The 18,475-nt window shown below is 39.6% G+C and overlaps 1 protein-coding gene across 1 annotated transcript in view; it reads right to left on the minus strand.

Moving 5' to 3' along the window:
* Positions 1–17,996, minus strand: part of tomm70a (translocase of outer mitochondrial membrane 70 homolog A (S. cerevisiae)) — a 29,988-nt gene extending 11,992 nt beyond the window's left edge. The window contains exons 1-6 of the mRNA XM_060833168.1: positions 17,712–17,996; positions 12,686–12,859; positions 9,974–10,100; positions 3,662–3,771; positions 2,043–2,197; positions 1,009–1,216 (exon numbers count right to left, since the gene is read on the minus strand). Coding sequence (XP_060689151.1) covers positions 1,009–1,216; positions 2,043–2,197; positions 3,662–3,771; positions 9,974–10,100; positions 12,686–12,859; positions 17,712–17,939 — 1,002 coding nt within the window. The 5' untranslated portion in view covers positions 17,940–17,996. The remainder of the gene's footprint in view (positions 1–1,008; positions 1,217–2,042; positions 2,198–3,661; positions 3,772–9,973; positions 10,101–12,685; positions 12,860–17,711) is intronic.
* Positions 17,997–18,475: the final 479 nt, after the last annotated feature.

Raw genomic sequence — 18,475 nt, forward strand, 5'->3', positions numbered from 1 at the left:
CAAACCTATCCAAGACATTGTACAACAGCAAGAACTTTTTCATTACTTCAGACTGCCAGCTGTTCAAACATATCAATTAAACTGAGTGGGGAAATGGATTAAAGGAATTTGGTATTGTATTAAAGGATGAGGTTTGAGAGACTAATTGGAATAAACAGATCTATTTTCGGGACAAGAGCACAGATATACTGGGTCATTTGAAACAAGGTCCCCACAAGTCCATATCTGCAATTTTTCTTTTAAGATTTTGCCAAGGTTTACCTTATTGAACTTACTTTTGTAAGACATTCAATTAAAACCTAGATGCTAATTATTGTTTTCATTCTTCAAATGATGCTTTGTACTATTAATTTTAATAACATCAGCTTGATTTAGTGGCATCACTATCACTGTAGTCAGAGGTTGTACGTTCAAGCTTTACTCCAAGCCTAGAACACTTCACCTAGGCAGATGTTTCAGCACAGGGAATGTGAAGGTGGCATTAATCAAATCAGGCATTAACTGGAAGCCCCACGTATATTACATTACCAATGCATTTGTGATCTAAAAGTTCACCCCTTGACCTAGCCAAACTTTATCCATCACTCACTAAACATCAGCAAAATAAATTAACCAGTCACTTATTTCACTGCTTTAGGAAATTGCTGAGGTGATCAGAGTACTAACTTTGTGATAATTTGCAATAATTGACACCCAAAAGGCACCACAGAACTGCATTATTTTTCCTTCCTTTATTATTTTAAACATAGAACTGATTCTACATCATCATTCCTTGCCATCTCACTACATCCCCAGCTAGCTAAGAAAAGCCAATGACTTTCTTCAGGGGAAACGAGCTGTAAAGGTGTAGATAAAGATCTTTTGACAGCATACTTCAATTTTCTTAAAGAATGATCAGCCCAACTGGGGAAACTTAAAAAAAATCTAAAGCTATTTTAGGAAGTTTGGAACTGCACATCCTGAGACTGACTCTGTGCAAGTAAAAGGAGATTTATATAGAACACCTACCTTCACATTAGCATCTTTCATACTAACAACCATATCAAGGTCAGGTTGAGCAGCTGTGGCATTGCCTATCAGCAAATAGAAGGTAGCCCGAAGCAATAAGGCTTCAGCCACATATTTTCCCTTTGACTCTATTTCTTTGGTGCATTCGCTAATAATTTTATCATAGTTCTCTTCCTCCATGTATTGTTTTGCCTTCAGGTATCCAGATCTGAAGAAGATAAAAATACAGTAAATATAGCTAAGACTAAATTGCTCCTTCTAAAATGTTCTATTTTTGCTAGTCCAGTAATTTGCCTGATCAGTTCACTGAATCTTTTAGCACAAGTTTATCATATCAGTTGCATTTAGCAGCATGAATTTCAGTGCATATCTACACTTATTGGATTTGTCGATGATGATCCCAAAGGTATTCTTTGGTTTACACCTACAATCTTATATAGCCAAGAACACTGGGGTATTCATTTCCAGCTACTTTTACGTTGAAGAGTGGTTAAAATGTAAAATCAGATTATGCAGGCTGTTTCTGAAGCACAGGTTCTTTTAAGAAAAGGTTACAATACTCGAAAGGAGGGCCGGCAAAAGATATACAGATTAGGACTGGATTAAATTCATGCTGCAGTCAAGTTCCAGTTATTTCACAGCTGCCTAGTATCCTCCCCAGTACCATCCTCAAAGTGCAGAACTATTCAACTAGACTCAAAGGCAGTCAATCCAATCATCCCCAAGCTGAAAAATGTAATAAGCGATTCAAACCTCTGCTAAACCTGTGCAATGAATTCACCCTTCTTCAGGAATTCCTGAAGAAGGGCTCATGCCCGAAACATCGACTCTCCTGCTCCTTGGATGCTGCCTGACCTGCTGCGCTTTTCCATCAACATATTTTCAGCTCTGATCTCCAGCATCTGCAGTCCTCACTTTCTCCTAAATGAATTCACCCATTACACATGACAACCAGTACCTTTCTGATCCATTACCCTAATATGCAGACAACATTCATCCATTGAGGCTTGAAAAAATACATTTTATACAATCACCTTTCTGTTCCCCTAATGTCAGCAGCTTCACCCTCCTTGTCTTTGTCTTCATCAGGCGTTTCACCTTTTAGTAAAGGTTGTGAGATGATGTCATCAGTGAAGGAATTAAAGTACGACTTGATGAACTGTGGAGAGGGCATTAGTGGCTCTCTATTCTACAAAGGCGAAGATAAGAATTAGAAAAGAGTCGATTCTATAATAGTAAAATATAGTACAACATTGAAAACAAATATAACTATCACAATCATATTGATTAGCTCGGAGTTTAACCAGTTTAAAAGTTCTAAACAATGCAAAACACACTTTTAATCTGGATCTCATTTTATGCATGAGTAATATTCTTTCCTAACATTGCCATTGATTGCAAAGTTGTTTTCTACAACACGGTGGCTCAGTGGTTAGCACTGCCGCCTCACAGCACCAGGGAGCTGGGTTCGATTCCCGCCTCAGGCAACTGTCTGTGTAAAGATTGCACATTCTCCCCATGCCTGCGTGAGTTTCCTCCGGGTGTTCTGGTTTACCCTCTCAGTCCAAAGATGTGCAGGTCAGGTGAATTGGCCTTGCTAAATTGCCCACAGTGTTAGGTGCATTAGTCAGGGGTATACATAGGGTGGGGGAATGGGTCTGGGTGGGTCACTCTTCGGAGAGTCGGTGTGGACTTGTTGGGCCAAGCTGTAGGAATCTAATCTAACCTAAACATCTGTATGATTGAGCTGGTTAGGGTGAACTGGCAACTTATGATTCTCTATACAAGGGATGCCAGAGATCAGGTAATCCTTAAACATCCTGGTTCTCTGGCATTCTAATGTTTCTGCCAGCAGCATTTTGCCTCGAAACAGAGAAAGAAATCAATGTTTGACACCTTTAATATCATTAGTGCATCTGAAGACAATATAATTGAAAGATTTGTTCATTCTTAGTATTCATTTCTAGTACACCTCCTACATTAACAACTTGCAAATGAAACTTTCACATTTTTTTCTCAGCTTATATTTTTCACTTTCCCTCGCAAAAAAAAAATCTGTGAACACTAATGTTATCTGCACTAATTTTATTACATCAATGGCAATATTGGATAATAGATGTAATAACTGCTGCTATTTTATCCTGGCCAACAGTGCCTAGCATTACAAGCTCATTGACAGACAGCAAGCATAACTCTGATTTGTTCTATGTACATTTTTCTGGGGCAGGCCAACAAATAACAAAATTCTCAAAAACTTAAGAAACTTCTCCAAATACTATCAAAACTTCATGGCATGTAATCTGATCCCCTGCTGTTCCAAGTCTTGCCCGATGCCCATGTTCCTCCAGAGAACCCACCAAAATCTATCCCAGTTTCTCCCCCATCACCAAATCCATTTTCACAAAGCCCTCAAATTCCTGGCAAAAACACATGATCATCGAACTTTGGAACTGTCGACCCGCAGGGTCGTAAATGCTCCATTGTCAGACACAGGGTTTTGTTGTCAAGAGCATCAAGGGCACAGGGAATGGGCGAGAAAAGTGGAGTTAAATGTGAAAAGTCTGATAAATGGAAGTAAGTTTTCTACAAGTACACTGAGACCAAATTCAAAATGGTATAGCTAACAAGTATCTACAGTACTTTGGCCACTAACCTTGTACTTTTCTTTAGCTTTTTCTTTTCCAAGCTGCTTAAGGACTCTGTCAGCAAGAAGCATGCTTTGTTGGTTTTGGAATCCCTCCAGGATACAAACCGCAGTAACATCTGAAAGGTATAAAGACATGTTGTCACTGATAACACTTGGATCATTGTTGAGAATTATTCATAGTCTCTGAACAATAAGTTTGTTATGGTTCCTATGAAATCAGTGTGATATTAAAACTAATTTGGTTCACTTCTGCCTTTTTTTTTAAAATAAATGGATTTTATGCACTTGTCTACCGAAGAGCAGAATGATCATTTTGGAAAGTACAAAGTGCTGCTTACAATTTGAATGCTCATAAACAGGATAATTCTGAGATATAGTTATTACACAATTAGGAATGATATTAAGTGACTTTTCAAAGATGTGTAATCTTGACCTCTGCAATGGAGAAGCAAAAAACACTTGAATCGTTTTTATATTAGAAAAAATTACTTTATAGGATGTGGGTATCAATGGCAAAGGCCGACAATTATTGCCCATCACTAATCACCATGACTAGAAGCATACAAGGCCATGATAGAGGGTAGTTAAGAGCAGATTTGCTGTCACACGCAGGACCAGGTAAGTAAATTTCCTTTCCTGAACAACATTGTGATGGAACAATGGACAATAACTGATTTTTCACTGTTACTAAGAATAGCTGTGAATTTCAAATTTTCAATAATCAATTGAATTTGAAATCTACCAGCCGTTCATGTTAGGATTTGAACCAATGTCTTAGAGCATTAGGCCTCTAGAATACCTAGCAGGAAGGTAGCTCTAGAATATCTTGCCATTTTGCCACAAGCACACCAACCACTTGAGAATCTAACTCCAGTTAATGGATAGCAAACCTTGTTTTAACCAGCATTTCACAAACCAGCATTCTCGATAGCCCAGCTAAAATCAAATACCTCAAATATTGGAAATTTATTATATTATCACGATCTCCGAGGTCCAAATAATCAGCTGAGGAAACGAGCGAGGTGGCTCTCTGCCGACAAGTTTTATTAAAGGCAAAGTTGCATTATTATTTAAATGATTTATGCTGTAAGTATAGAATAACAGTGATGTGCATATCCCCTACATTACATTTCTATTATTCCTATATGTTGTTACATTGATTATGTGGACCTCTTGATCACCTGGTATATTTGATCAACTGAAACATTCCTGGTCCCATCAGTGTGGGTAAATAAAAAGTTTGTTGTATTTTAATAATTAAACAGCACCAAAGAAAAATGAATATAGATTTGCACACTGCCTACCTATGCAAAAATGCATAACTACAAAGACTATCACAATTTTAAATAAAGTTCTTTGATAATATTTTTGCAGATGCATGCCACTGCATCTACAGTTCTCTCAAGCACCACAACACCAAAATACAACTGCAGTAATGCAAGAAATTGCAGAGCAATTATATATTCTTCTTCAAAAGAAACAGTACATGCAAAGTTACCATTCTGCTCAATGGAATCAGGCACATTTATGCCCAAGACAGCAGACATGCCTGTTTAATTCCCTCCCCAAAGCACAGCTGCTTCAGAATTGAACTAATCAGCGCTGACTATATACTAATATCTTACAAGTGGAACTTGAACCACAAAAAGTAGTGAAGTGCAACCATTGAGCCAATATCACTTCATTCAATCTCTACACACATGCTGACTGATCTTAGATGGTAAGATATTTTGTTTTATGTACATTATTTGTAGTTTGTTCTTTATTTTGCTTTTCCCAGTGGGTAAACAATTACTTATTTCTACCACCTACAACAAACAAATGACAATGGGCCTTAACCCCATTATCAGTTAGAGCAATGTTTACTGAAAAAGCGTTTTTTTATCTTGTAAGACACATCTGTCAGTTGTATAATCAGACTCTAAGCTCCGCCAAGGTTACAGTTTTGAAATCTGAACACACTGACAGAACAATCCCTGGCCAGATTAAACATTTCTAATGTGTAGTAACAAAGTGCTGTGGTGTCTCAAGAGCTTTCATGTACAGTTTACACGTGGCTAAACTTCAAGGTCAGATTTGCCCTTTTTTGAAAAAAGGAAAATAAGCTCTAAATACTTACATAGGTGATGTATAACAACCAAATATAATCCCTTTACTATTTAATCTCTTGATTTATAAAAAAAAGGCAAACATTTCAAGCTTAAACATCATAGATCCAAAAGCCTGGTGAATGGATGGTGGCCATTAAAGGACCTAGAGAGAGACATCATGATACTGTAACACAGAATCATTATGGGATTGTAGTCCGGGCACATTACTGCAAGTTTTACTGCATCTCAGATCTATTCCACAAAGACTTGTTTCCAAAATATTCTTTACCTTAACCAATAAAAACAAATAACTACAAGCTAAAAGTCTTAGCAGCCTCTCCCGGCCTTATTCTGAGGTGGTGTTTACTTCTCTCCCACAAAAATACTGTGCAGAATCTCAATGTGACTTACAACATATCAATGACAGACAAAGCCAGCTTCAATCATTACCTTGTAGCATTCTGCACCCACATCCCCTCTTCAATGTCCAAATCCTACTTTGTTCATCCTTGGAAAAAGAATAGCAGCCAACAAGAATTTCAAAATCACAAACCCTAAGACTTGGCCCCAACATTCACCCCAACATTCCTGCGATTACTGATTTGTCATCTATATTCAAACTTCCACTTTTAAAGTTCCAGTCCCCAATAAAACCATTGCTCTTTAATACATCATCCCCTGGGTCAGCTTTCATTTTTGCTATAGGTCCAAAAGGTGCAGACTTAAACAGAATGGCAGCCACTGATTGATGATTGACAGATCTAGCTGGACCATGTAAAGAACTTTTAGGCCTGCTCTTGTAAGTTAAAACTGCTCACTATTTCAGGATTATACTGTAATCCTCACCTTTTTTTTCAACTGCAAAACCTTTAATTCCCCCATCTACCTGATCCACCTTCATCTCCAACAGTAAGTGGAGCTAATGGACAACTTTGATTCATTATCAACACTAATTAGATGCCTCTGTCACCTCCCTCCTTTTCATGAGTCCACTGGGCTAATTTCCTGTGTAGGTACACTGCCCAAACACTGCTCTTTTATATCATCCCTCATGCCATCTGTGCACATATTTCTGCATATCACCTCATTCCTCAGCCCTATTTCCAGCAAAAGCTGAACACATCTCTCTTACTGCTATCATGTTAGCTGATATTGTTAACAGCTTTCTCTGATCAAGGACTAACTTGGACTCTTAAAACTGGCCATCGTCAACAATCTCTCAGAAAAAAATCTTGCTCACTACACTCACTCTCCAACTTCCATTTTCTCTCTAAAGTCTTTCAAGATGTTGCCTCTTAGATCCATGTTCATTCTCTTTCTAAACCCCATGTCGGAACCACATGTCAGGTTTTTGTTCTGGCGCAGGACTCAAAGAGCTTTCAAAATCACCATGATAGCCTATGACAAAGGTGAATCACCAACCCCCTTCATCTTCTCTGTCTGCAACCTTGGACTAACTTGGTCAAACTATTCTGCTCCAACCCCTGAATGTCTTCCAGCTGAGTCAGACTGCCTTTGCCTGATTCTTAGCTAACTATAGATAGATTATCACTTGTAATGGTAGTTTCCATCCTCCCATAGATTACCTCTGGTGTTCTCCAAAATATATCATCCTCCACCCTTAATTTGAATCAATTTATTGTCTCTGGTGACATCATTTGAAGCAACATTGGTTTTTACATATACATTGACGACATCCAGCTCATCCTCAACATCTTGACTCCTCCACTTTCATCAAATTGCTTGACTGGCAACTAATAACAAAGAAGGAAATAAACTTCTAACTGATCGTTGCAAGACCAATGCCATTGCCTTTGATATCTCCTATAAATTCTATTTCCTCTGTGACTAACACTATCCAACTCTCTGGCAATTGGCTGAGCCTGAACCAACTGTCTGCAAACATGGTGGCATGTTACAGCTACAAATGAATTCCAAAATATGTATTTCTACCATCAGTAAGATTGCCAGCTCTCACTAACATAACACAACTTGGCTTCAACCTTGTCACAGCTCAACTGCTGAAATGCTTTTGTTATCTCTCATTTACCTGATACACTCCTGACCACATTCCATACTTTGCAAATCTGAGATCAGTCAAATCTTTGCTTCCGATCCTTATTCAAACAATTCAGAATGGGAGGAGAGTTAAAGTGTTCACCCACGGCAGTGGGGTTGGTTAGTGCAGGTGTCCCTGAAACATTGTCTGAAACGATCCGCAAGTAGGCTTCCTGTCTCTCCAGTGTAGTCCCAGAGACACTCTCTGAAATGATCCGCAAGCAGGCTTCCTATCTCTTCTAAATTGCACCAACCTCCTGACCAGTCCATCACCTTGGCAAAAGTGAGTCTTGGAGATCGGAGTCAAGAATAGAGTGGAGCTGGAAAAGCACAGCAGGTCAGCCAGCAACCGAGGAGCAGGAAAAGCTGCCTGACATGCTATGCTTTTCCAGCACCACTCTATTCTTGACTCTGTCTATCACCTTTCCCATCTATCTGTTCCACCCTCCTGTCCGACCTATTACCTTCTCCCTCACCTTCATCTACTTATCCCATTCTCGGCTACCTTCCCCGCAGCCAAAACCACCCCCATCCCCAACCTCCACAAACCCACCTCCCATTTATCTTGCAGCCCCCTGGGCCCTAAGCCTCATTCTTGATGAAGGGCTTATGCCTGAAACGTCATTTCTCCTGCTCCTCGGATGCTGACTGACATGCTGTGCTTCTTCCAGCATCACACTCTTGACCCTCTATCTCTATAACCTCTTGCAGCAACACAACCTGAGCTCATCCAATTCTGCCTTTTGGACATGCCCATTTTTAACTGTTTCACATTTGTAGCCTTGCCTTCATGTGTCTAAGTTCTAAGCTCTGGAGTTTCTGCCCTAATTTTCTCCTCCCTCCCTCCTTTAAAATGTTCTTTAAAACCAATCTCTTTGACCAAGTATTTGGCCATCTGGCCCAATACTGCCGTATGCCATTCAGTGTACAATTTTGTTTCATAACACTCCTGCGAAACGACTTTGGACATATATGTATAACTGCAATTAAGTATGAAGTTTTAGGTAATTTATCAATTTGCGGAAAGAAAACTTTAGTTGGATGTTAAACTGCATTTCATTACTTCACTCATCTTGGAAAGCTGCACTTACCTTCAGCTCAGGAGATAGCAGTTAGAATTCCTGACTTAATGCTGCTTTAGATTTGACGGACCCAAGTATACAGTGTAGTTGTAGCCTTACAATCCCACGTTGAATATAATATTTAGAAATTTGAGATAAACATGAGTGAGGACTGCAGATGATAGAGATCAGTGTCGAGAGTGTGGTGCTGGAAAAGCACAGCAGGTCAGGCAGCAGCTGAGGAGCAGGAGAATCGACATTTCGGGCATAAACTCTTCATCAAGAATCTGATGTAGAGCTTATGCCCAAAACGTCGATTCTCCTGCTCCTCGGATGCTGCCTGACCTTTCGTAATCATGAGTGAGTAATGTTAAGTTAATCACAACAGAATGTTGAAGGCTCAGTTCCAGAGTTATCAGATTTCACTTTGGATTGAGTGTGCATTAAAATTGAGCAGAAATTTGAAGAAAGGATATGAAAAATCAACCATACTTCCTCCTTCACATTGCTATTAAGTAACTACAGCAGAAAACTGTATACGTGGAAACCTGGTTCAACTTTCACTTGCTCCATTACATAAACTTAGGTTTATGTCTGAAGAATGGGGGGGGGGGGGGGCGAGAATGAACAGAGATTTGGTAGATGCATTCAAAATCATGAGCGGATTGGATAAAATAGATAGGGAGAAACTGTTCCTACTTGTACAAAGATCAAAAACAAGTGGGCACAGGTTTAAGGCGATAGGCAAAAGAAGCAATGTCAATATGAGGAAAATCTATTTAATACAACAAGAGGGTAGGTCTTGGAATGCACCTGAGAGTATGATGGATGCGGGTTTAATTGAGATATTCAAAATAAAATTTGACTGTTATCTGAAAACAGTCTGACATGATGAAGGCAAAGAACAGCATGGCTCATTTGGACATAACGGACGAAACACCTTCAGCTGTGTCACAACAATTCTGTGATTCTGTAGTTGCAGGTTAGATATCAGAAGGCAGACAGAATTTGTGAAACAGAACTCCAGCAAAGAACCACCAGAATAAATAGGGAGAAACATTACGACTAAGTGGAACAATAAAAAATATTAGATTTTAAAAAGCACAAACCTTCTAAGCATTCCTTCTTATTATCTAGTTTATCATATGCCTTGGCACGACGATACAGTGCCTTTATGTACTTCGGGTTGAGTTCTACGGCTTTCGTGCAGTCTTCAGCAACTTCATTCCATTTTTGCTGCAAGATAAAGTTATTATATGATGAAACTGAATTGGTGATTTTGTTTGAGAACAGAGTAGTATGCGCGATAAAACATGCATTAGTTTATCAACTCGGACTCCAGTCCCTTCATATTTCCAAAACCTTTCCCCATTTCAAAAATAGCCTATGCTTCTGTTTTCCTAAGAAGGTGAATAACCTTATTCTTCACAAGTTAAATTATCATAAATAAGTGATGTTTCAATTTTGAAGCTAAAATCAACAATTTTTTAAACAAATAGGTATACTTTTTAAAATGGGGAATTATCATTGGTGTTCTTTAAGTATATAATTAACCTTTCATCACCATTATGGGGGTTTACCAGTAACTATGAAGTTAGCATGCTGATTAATAATCCATTATACCTCAACCACATGGAGTAAACTTTGAAAGATTTTTATTGTGAGACAGATAACACAAGAGTAGAAGTTGGTTTCAATTCAATTGATTACCCATGATTGCAGTCTGGAAATATTCCAACAGCACACCCTCTGAAGATGATAAATCATTGATGAAAATTTCTGAATTGATGCATAAATCTGATCATGATTAGATTCCTCTAACTTGTCAGTTTCAGAAGAGTAACTGATGACAACTCGGTGAGTTTTGTTGGTATTACTGCCACAAGATTCATGCCATTGAAGCAGCAATATTCCATATGCACTTATACCCTCAATAGTTTAGATTAACTTTGCATAGGAAGTGGCTTTATATATAAATTTTGAAACCAATTCTTGCCAAATAGTTACAGCGATGGCTGATCTGCAGTTTGAGAAACCAAAAGACCGCCAGAGAGCTAGGTTCGAGTTCCACTGATCCCGAGGGGTGTAAAAAGAGTTGGTTAGAGAAATAGATAAACATATGATAGCAAACTAATTTCAATAAAACTCATTTTTTGCATCAATATGAAGGATACAGGTAGAACAAGCACCCCACTCTGGTTAGAATGCAAGTACCCAGGCAAATTTATTAACCTTCACCTTCAGTTAGCAAGTTAAGAGACAGGTGAAATTGCTTGATCTCAAGCCTTCTCCAGCCCACTTAGAAGTGGGAAACTTAATGAACGCTGCAATTGTACAGGTTGTTTGAAATACTACTGCTGTAAGTTGAAGGAATTCTCAAAGCAAAAACCTTACATCTGCTGACTGGAAGGTCAAATGTTAAATGATTAGAAGGATTAACAGCAGTTCATAGTCTTTGCAGTCATTGTTAAATTTGACATGCTTCATGTAGTAGTGGCAAAATCAGGCAATGAGTCCCAAAAGAAAAACTAAGCACCAACCATCAGTCTGTTGCTACAATATATTTTATGTCAAGTATATTCATACTCTAAGTCAATTGCTCAAAAAATTGAGGAGAAAGTGAGGACTGCAGATGCTGGAGATTAGAGTCAAAAAGTGTGGTGCTGAAAAAGCATAACTGGTCAAGGAGCTCTTCTTGATGACAAGCTTATGCTAGAAACATCGACTCTCCTACTCCTCGGATGCTGCCTGACTGGCTGTGATTTTTCAGCACCACACTTTATGGCTCATAAACTTCAATGTAGACAACAATAAGTTAGAGCATGATCAATTCCCATTAAAATCTATGGCAGGATTGTACCATAAAGAGAACAGCAATAAAACCAAAAACGTGCAGCTAAACTAAAATAGCAAAGAAGTACACATTGTTATGTCACAACAAAGAATTTTCACCAGTTCAAAACCTAAATTTACCAGAAATACTAAGTTTCAAAATAATAGGTGTGACACACACCCTCAAGGAAAAGACTAAATAGTACAAAAGTACCATGTCATTGTGTGCCATACAGGTCACATAAACAGATACTAAAGGGACACTGTAAAATTTACCTTAACTTCTAGATCAATGTGCATTGATTTGAAGCTGCAGATATCAAGACCATGGGGTTCTGCTCGAGTGATCATACACAAATAGAAGCACAGGGTTAACTGTAGCAACTTCCAAATGTATACGGTCATAAAATTCATAGCATAAACAATGCTCCCATCCTCCCTTGCAAAAAGGAATACAAATTTTAAAAAGACATTGCTGCATAGGCTTTGACAGTGGATCGCCAGTGTATGGGGACCCACCAATTGGACATCCCTAACGTGGGACATTTTCTTCTATTAAATGTTTTATCAATAAAGGTATGGTAAGCCAATTTATAGAATTCTTCTTTGTTACCACTGAGTCTCAATCAAGTGTATTTTCTTGTTTAATTTTTTTTTGGAACTCTATAGTATACAACTAACTACACGTTGCTTGGACGCAGCTACTTTGGTTCAAATGGTAATGCCAAACTCAAGGTTAATATTCAACTGGCATATTAGTTATGCCATCCTTATACACATTATTCCTCCAAGGTACGCGGCCTCAGCACTGGATTTTCCCATGCAGGCCATCCATAACCTGCCCTTTTAGGTTGCCAGACATTCATGCAGAAAAATTTGAAGGCCTGCATACTTAATGAGTAGGGCCACAAAAACATAGCTAGAAGCAGTGTCACATATGTGGAAGCTAGTCAGTCTATGGTTACTCAAAGTACAAGAGTCTTACATACCAATTGCTCAAATGCTGCAGCCCGATTCTGATAAAACGTTGAAAGGTCTTGTTTCTGATTCACTGGACACAGGCTAATTGCCTCAGTATAACATTGAATAGCTTGTTCAAATTTGCCAGCTTTAAAATACTTGTTTCCTTTATTCTTTGCAGCTTGGGCTCGGTCTAACAAGCTCTAAGGGAAGAAAATGAAATTTAAAATGGATAACATTCCCAAGCCACCATATCATAATCCCACCCAACTTAGAAACACCTAGCAACTATCTTGCCCCTTTATTAAAAAAACCACTAGTAGTAATTTCTGCTTTTATCTTTATTACTGATGAATAATCACTGCCAGTTGTTATTTGTCTTCTTGCCACCGTTATCCTCCTGCTAAAAAGGAAATGGATTTTGCTAGATACACAATTTTCAGTGTCTTATGTTCAACAGGTCTGAAACAGAAACTAAAAGAACTTAGTAATATGATAAAACACACAAAGTGCTCTAACATGGTAAAATGGCACTCAACAGTGTGACACGAAAGGGAAATACAGAATCAGAAGACTTGCACATACTTTTAACTTGCTAATAATATTAACATAATAGCCAAACATTTTAAATGATTTTTCAAAATATTTGGAAAAAACAAAAGTTGTAAAGATTTTGTTTCTGAAGTGCTATCAGAAATGCAAAGCACTCTGATTCCTGATAAACTCTACTCCAGACAAGTTAGCAAGATATTGAAGTTCATGAGTAATGTCAGGCTAATATCTCATTGCTCAGCACCTCAACATCGTAAATGAAAAATATATTCCTCAAATTAAACCATCCACTTTGACATTCCCAAAACTACAGCATTTATATAGGTCCTTTTCTTTCTAGTACAGACTGAATTATAGTTGGAAAGAAACACATTAGTGGAGGGTAATGTAACCTGAAGTTCCAATTTATGCTTTCTATTCTACCATTGTTTACTAACTGCTCATCTGCTCACTTTTCCTCTTTACTTTTATCTCTTTGATTAGAGCCAGGGATAAGCCAATGCTTTTCAAATTACCATTGATCCTCAGGACTTCATCCGAGATACTGCTGTTTTCTAGTTAAAACAGAGGAATTAAATCTGAAGATGAGGAATGTCAAATCCGCCCACAATGCCAAACTGTGAGCAAGACTGGAAACCACAGACAAGTGCTGAAAGGTCAGCAAAGTCAATTTAGCTAACACACAAGATGGAGTTAAAAGCAGAAAGACATGAAACACTAAAAGTGTAAAATGTGCAAAACTTATTTGCAATTAAGGAAACATTTTGGCGCAGAGAGAAAAGCAACTTGAGGATGTTTCTCTGTAGATCTTTAAAATTGGTGCTCAAATGTGAACATGCACAAGAATCTGCATAAACAATGAATATGAAAACAAGGAAATTACTACATTTGCAGAAGACATTGATTAAAATGTTGCATTTCCTGGGCACCCTATTTTAAGGATATAAAATATTAACATAAAATTCAAGAATAATGGAAAGGTAACAATGAAAATATGCAAGGTTACCATTATCGAAAAGGGTGGAGGCATTTTTTGTAGCAAGAAACATTGACAGGATTAAAGAAAGGTCTTCAAACAAATGAAATAATTTGAGATGAATAAATTGTGAAGGCTTGCTACACGGAAAATCAGAACAGGATAGATTCAGGATTAAACGGAAGTTGATAAATTTCTTTCCACAATAAACGGGGACGCAGCAAAAGCTGGAGTTTGTTGAAAGAGTACAGAAATGAACACGAGACAAGGGGAGTTGAAATGTAAATTATAAAATGAAATCAAGAGGAAAAAATATCAAAGCAAAGGCTGGAAGGACAAGGAGAATGAAAAAAGGCAAGAAACTAATGGAAATTATAAGACGTTTTAAAAACCTCCATGTTTTAAAGAGCAATAAAATACAATTTATTTCAGAGAGAGCTTATAGTTATGGAAATCTCAAAGAAGACTTGCATTAGAAGAGAAATCTAATAATTATCCTCACCTTTCACACCATGAAGCAGATCAATTTTCATTAAATACAACACTATCTCATTGCTCAACATATCTTTTCCTTTCTCTCCCTTTCAGATCCCTCTCAATTACCTTTTCTCAGCATCTTCATCCAAAGCCAAAGGAGTTGCAGCACTGATCTATCAATCCTACCCACATGACTGTTCATTGTCTCAAATTATTTCAATGTGAAATAAATTGCACACAGTAATTTCTATGAACAAATGTGCTGAATGCTCCACCCTTAGAGCTGCATTGTATAAATTCAGCGAAATAGGTCCAAAGAGACACTACTTTCCTAGAAACCTCAGTTTTATCCACATGCTATCATCACCTCCAAGTTCCCTAAAGTTCTTTACTTTAATTATCCTTCCATTCCAATGCTGATTTCCTAACATTATCCTATGTGACCACCACAATCCTAAGGATGACTGAAAATTACAGCCAAGACGTGGAGGTGCTGACATTGGACTGGGGTGGACAAGATCAGAAGTCACAAGACACCAGGTTATAGTCTGACAAGGTTATTTGAAATCACAAGCTTTCGGAGTGCTGCTCCTTCATCAGGTGAACTGAAGGAAAACACATAGGCACAGAGTTTATAGGCAGACAGATCAAAAGATAGTACAAGTGGTGTGAGTGGCCTGTTGATAGACTGGACAATAAGTCTCTGCAGGTGATCAAAAGTGTCAGATGGGGGAATAAAGTGTCAACAGCTGAATAGCAAAATTATGGCCAATGCCTCAGCAATTTTCAAACTCAATTCCTTCAATTTTCTTGAAAACACTTCTTGAACCCAGTGCCTTATCCACATTAAGTACAGATCTAACCAACAGATCCTTCCCATATCAATTTTACATCCTTCCCAACTACCTCCTCTTTTCCCATAGCCTGGCTTTGTAAAGGCAAAAGCAAACAATTCCCTTATTTTAAAACTCACTCCTATTTACTTGGGTGTCACAGGCTAGGCCATCCTGGTTGTCCTTGACAAGGTGATGGTGAGCTGCCTCCTTGAACCACTGCAGTCCATGTGCTTAGGTAGACCCACAATGCCATTAGGGAGGGAATTCCAAGATTTTGACCCAATGACAGTGAAGGAATGGCTTGCAAGAGAACTTGCAGGCTGTGGAGTTCCCATATATCTGTTGCCATTGTCCTTCTTGGTGGAACTGGTCATGCATTTGGACAGTGCTGCTGATGGAGCTATGAATTTCTGCAGTGCATTTTATAGATGGTACACACTGCTGTGTACCATCAGTGGTGGAGGACATAGATGTTTGTAGATGTGGTGCTAATTAAATGGGCTCCTTGTCATGGATGATGTCAAACATCTTGAATGTTAATGGAACCGCACTCATCCAGACAAGTGGAGAGTACCCCATCACACTCTTCACTTGAACCTTATTGAATGTGGACAGGCTTTAGGGAGACATGAGGTAAATGAGTTGTTACTCCTAGCTTCTGACCTGCTCTTACAACCACTATATTTATATGGCTTGTCCAGTTCAGTTTCTGATCAATGGTAATCCCCAGGATGTTGATACGGGAAGATTCAGTGATGTGAATACCACAAAGTCAGAGGGTAAGAGTAAAATTGCCTGTTATAGGGATGGCATTTGTATGGTGCAAATGTTACTTGCTACTTTTCTGCCCAAGCCAGATATTGTTGAGCTGTTGCTGCATTTGGAAAGGGACTGCTTCAGTATCGGTGAAGTCGTGAATAGTACTGAACATTGTACATTCATTAGCCAATATCCCCTCTTCCAAACTCATGACGGGCCTAGGATACTACCATGAGGAACTCATGCACCTGGACCTGAGAAGACAAACTTCCCATAATGATGTTCCTGTGTGCCAGGTATGACTCCAACCAGCAGACAGTTTCTCCCCCTATACCTGATTTCCATTGACCCCAGTTTTACTACAGCTCATTGATGCCAAACTCAGCTTGGTTTCAAGGATAATTACTCTTAGCTCACTTGCCCATTTTTGAACCCAGGTAATAATGAGGTCAGGAGCTGAGTGGCCCTGGCCAACCCAAATTGGGAATCCATGAGAAAGCTCTTGGTAAATAGATGCTGCTTGATTGCACTGTTGATGTCACCTTCCATCGCTTTACTCATGATAAAGAATAGATTGGCAGTAATTGGCCAGTTTGGATTTGTTCTGCTTTTTGTCTGCAGGATATACTTGGCAATTTTGCATATTATCAGGTAGGTGCCAATGTTACTAGGGGTGCAGCAAGTTCTAGAGGACAAGTCTTTAGTATTATTGCTGAAAGGTTGTCAGGGTCCATAGCTTTTGCAAAGTCTAGCGCCTCCAACTATTTCTTTTTATCACAAAGTGAACTGAATTGGCTGAAGATTGCATTCGTGATAGTGGGATCCTCTGCACAAGTCCAAGATTGCTCATTCACTCAGCCCTTCATTTAAGACCTCGACTATACGAACACCTATTGTGAGCACCTTTTTGGTTCCTAATCTGCTCTCTGCTGGTTCATCTACTTATATGTATACACAAATTTCTTTCCTGATTGCTGCGAGGCTCTCTTTTTCATACTCCCTCTTTGTCTTTCTGAACACACTTATGTCTACTGAATGTAAAAAATGAGGTCTGCAGATGCTGGAGATCACAGCTGAAAATGTGTTGCTGGTTAAAGCACAGCAGGTTAGGCAGCATCTCAGGAATAGAGAATTCGACGTTTCGAGCATAAGCCCTTCATGTCTATTGAATGCCAACTCTCTCATTGAATGAGACTTATATGCATTTCAAGGGAGAAAGAGTTCCACAAGCATTCTGAAATATCGCAAAATGGGAAACGTGATTCAAAGTAGATATCTTCAATTAAAAGAACAGAGACAGCTCTATAATATAATTTTCTGCCCTTCCTCATTATCTACCTCCTTTCTCTCCTCCAAGATGCCTTTACAAGCTCCTAGCTAACCACATCTCCCTCGATTCACTCTTTGTGCTGCTACCTCCCGGGTTTACCCGCCCCCCGCCCCCCGGGTCCATACCAGACCATCCGCCTCATTCTCCCCGCGGCCGCTGTCCTCCTTGGGCACTGGGCTGGAGCTGCCTTCCGGCGCTTTCCTCTCGCTCCGCTTCGACACCGTCCTCTTCCTCCACAGGTAGACGGCGCCGGCTCCCAGGAGGATGGGGCCGCCGATGGCGAGGGCCAGCTGCCAGCGGGTCAGGCCGGAGCTGGAACCGCTCTGCGATTCGACGGGTTTCAAGGCCGCCATCACGGTGCCGCCAGGACAGAGGGACAGAGCAGCAGAATTCGACCCGGAAAGAGTCCCCTCCCCTCCAGTCAACTAACACTTCCGGGGCACATCCCCCCTCAATCACAGCGAGATCCACAGCCGTTCCGCTCCTCAGAGAACTGCTGCAGCGCCACCTCCCGGCGCGGAGGACCACAGGGAAACGCAGCCTTCCAACAACAAATGTTGGAGATAACAGGAGTAAAAAATGAGGTCTGCAGATGCTGGAGATCACAGCTGAAAATGTGTTGCTGGTCAAAGCACAGCAGGCCAGGCAGCATCTCAGGAATAGAGAATTCGACGTTTCGAGCATAAGCCCTTCATCATTCCTGATGAAGAGCTTATGCTCGAAACGTCGAATTCTCTATTCCTGAGATGCTGCCTGGCCTGCTGTGCTTTGACCAGCAACACATTTTCAGGAGAGAACAGGAGGCCAGGCAGCATCTGTGGAGAGAGAGGTAGGGAGGAAGCTAACGTTTCGTGTCGAGATGACTCTCCATGGATGCTGCCCTCCCTGC

Source organism: Hemiscyllium ocellatum, chromosome 12 (assembly GCF_020745735.1).
Source record: "Hemiscyllium ocellatum isolate sHemOce1 chromosome 12, sHemOce1.pat.X.cur, whole genome shotgun sequence".
NCBI lineage: Eukaryota > Metazoa > Chordata > Chondrichthyes > Orectolobiformes > Hemiscylliidae > Hemiscyllium > Hemiscyllium ocellatum.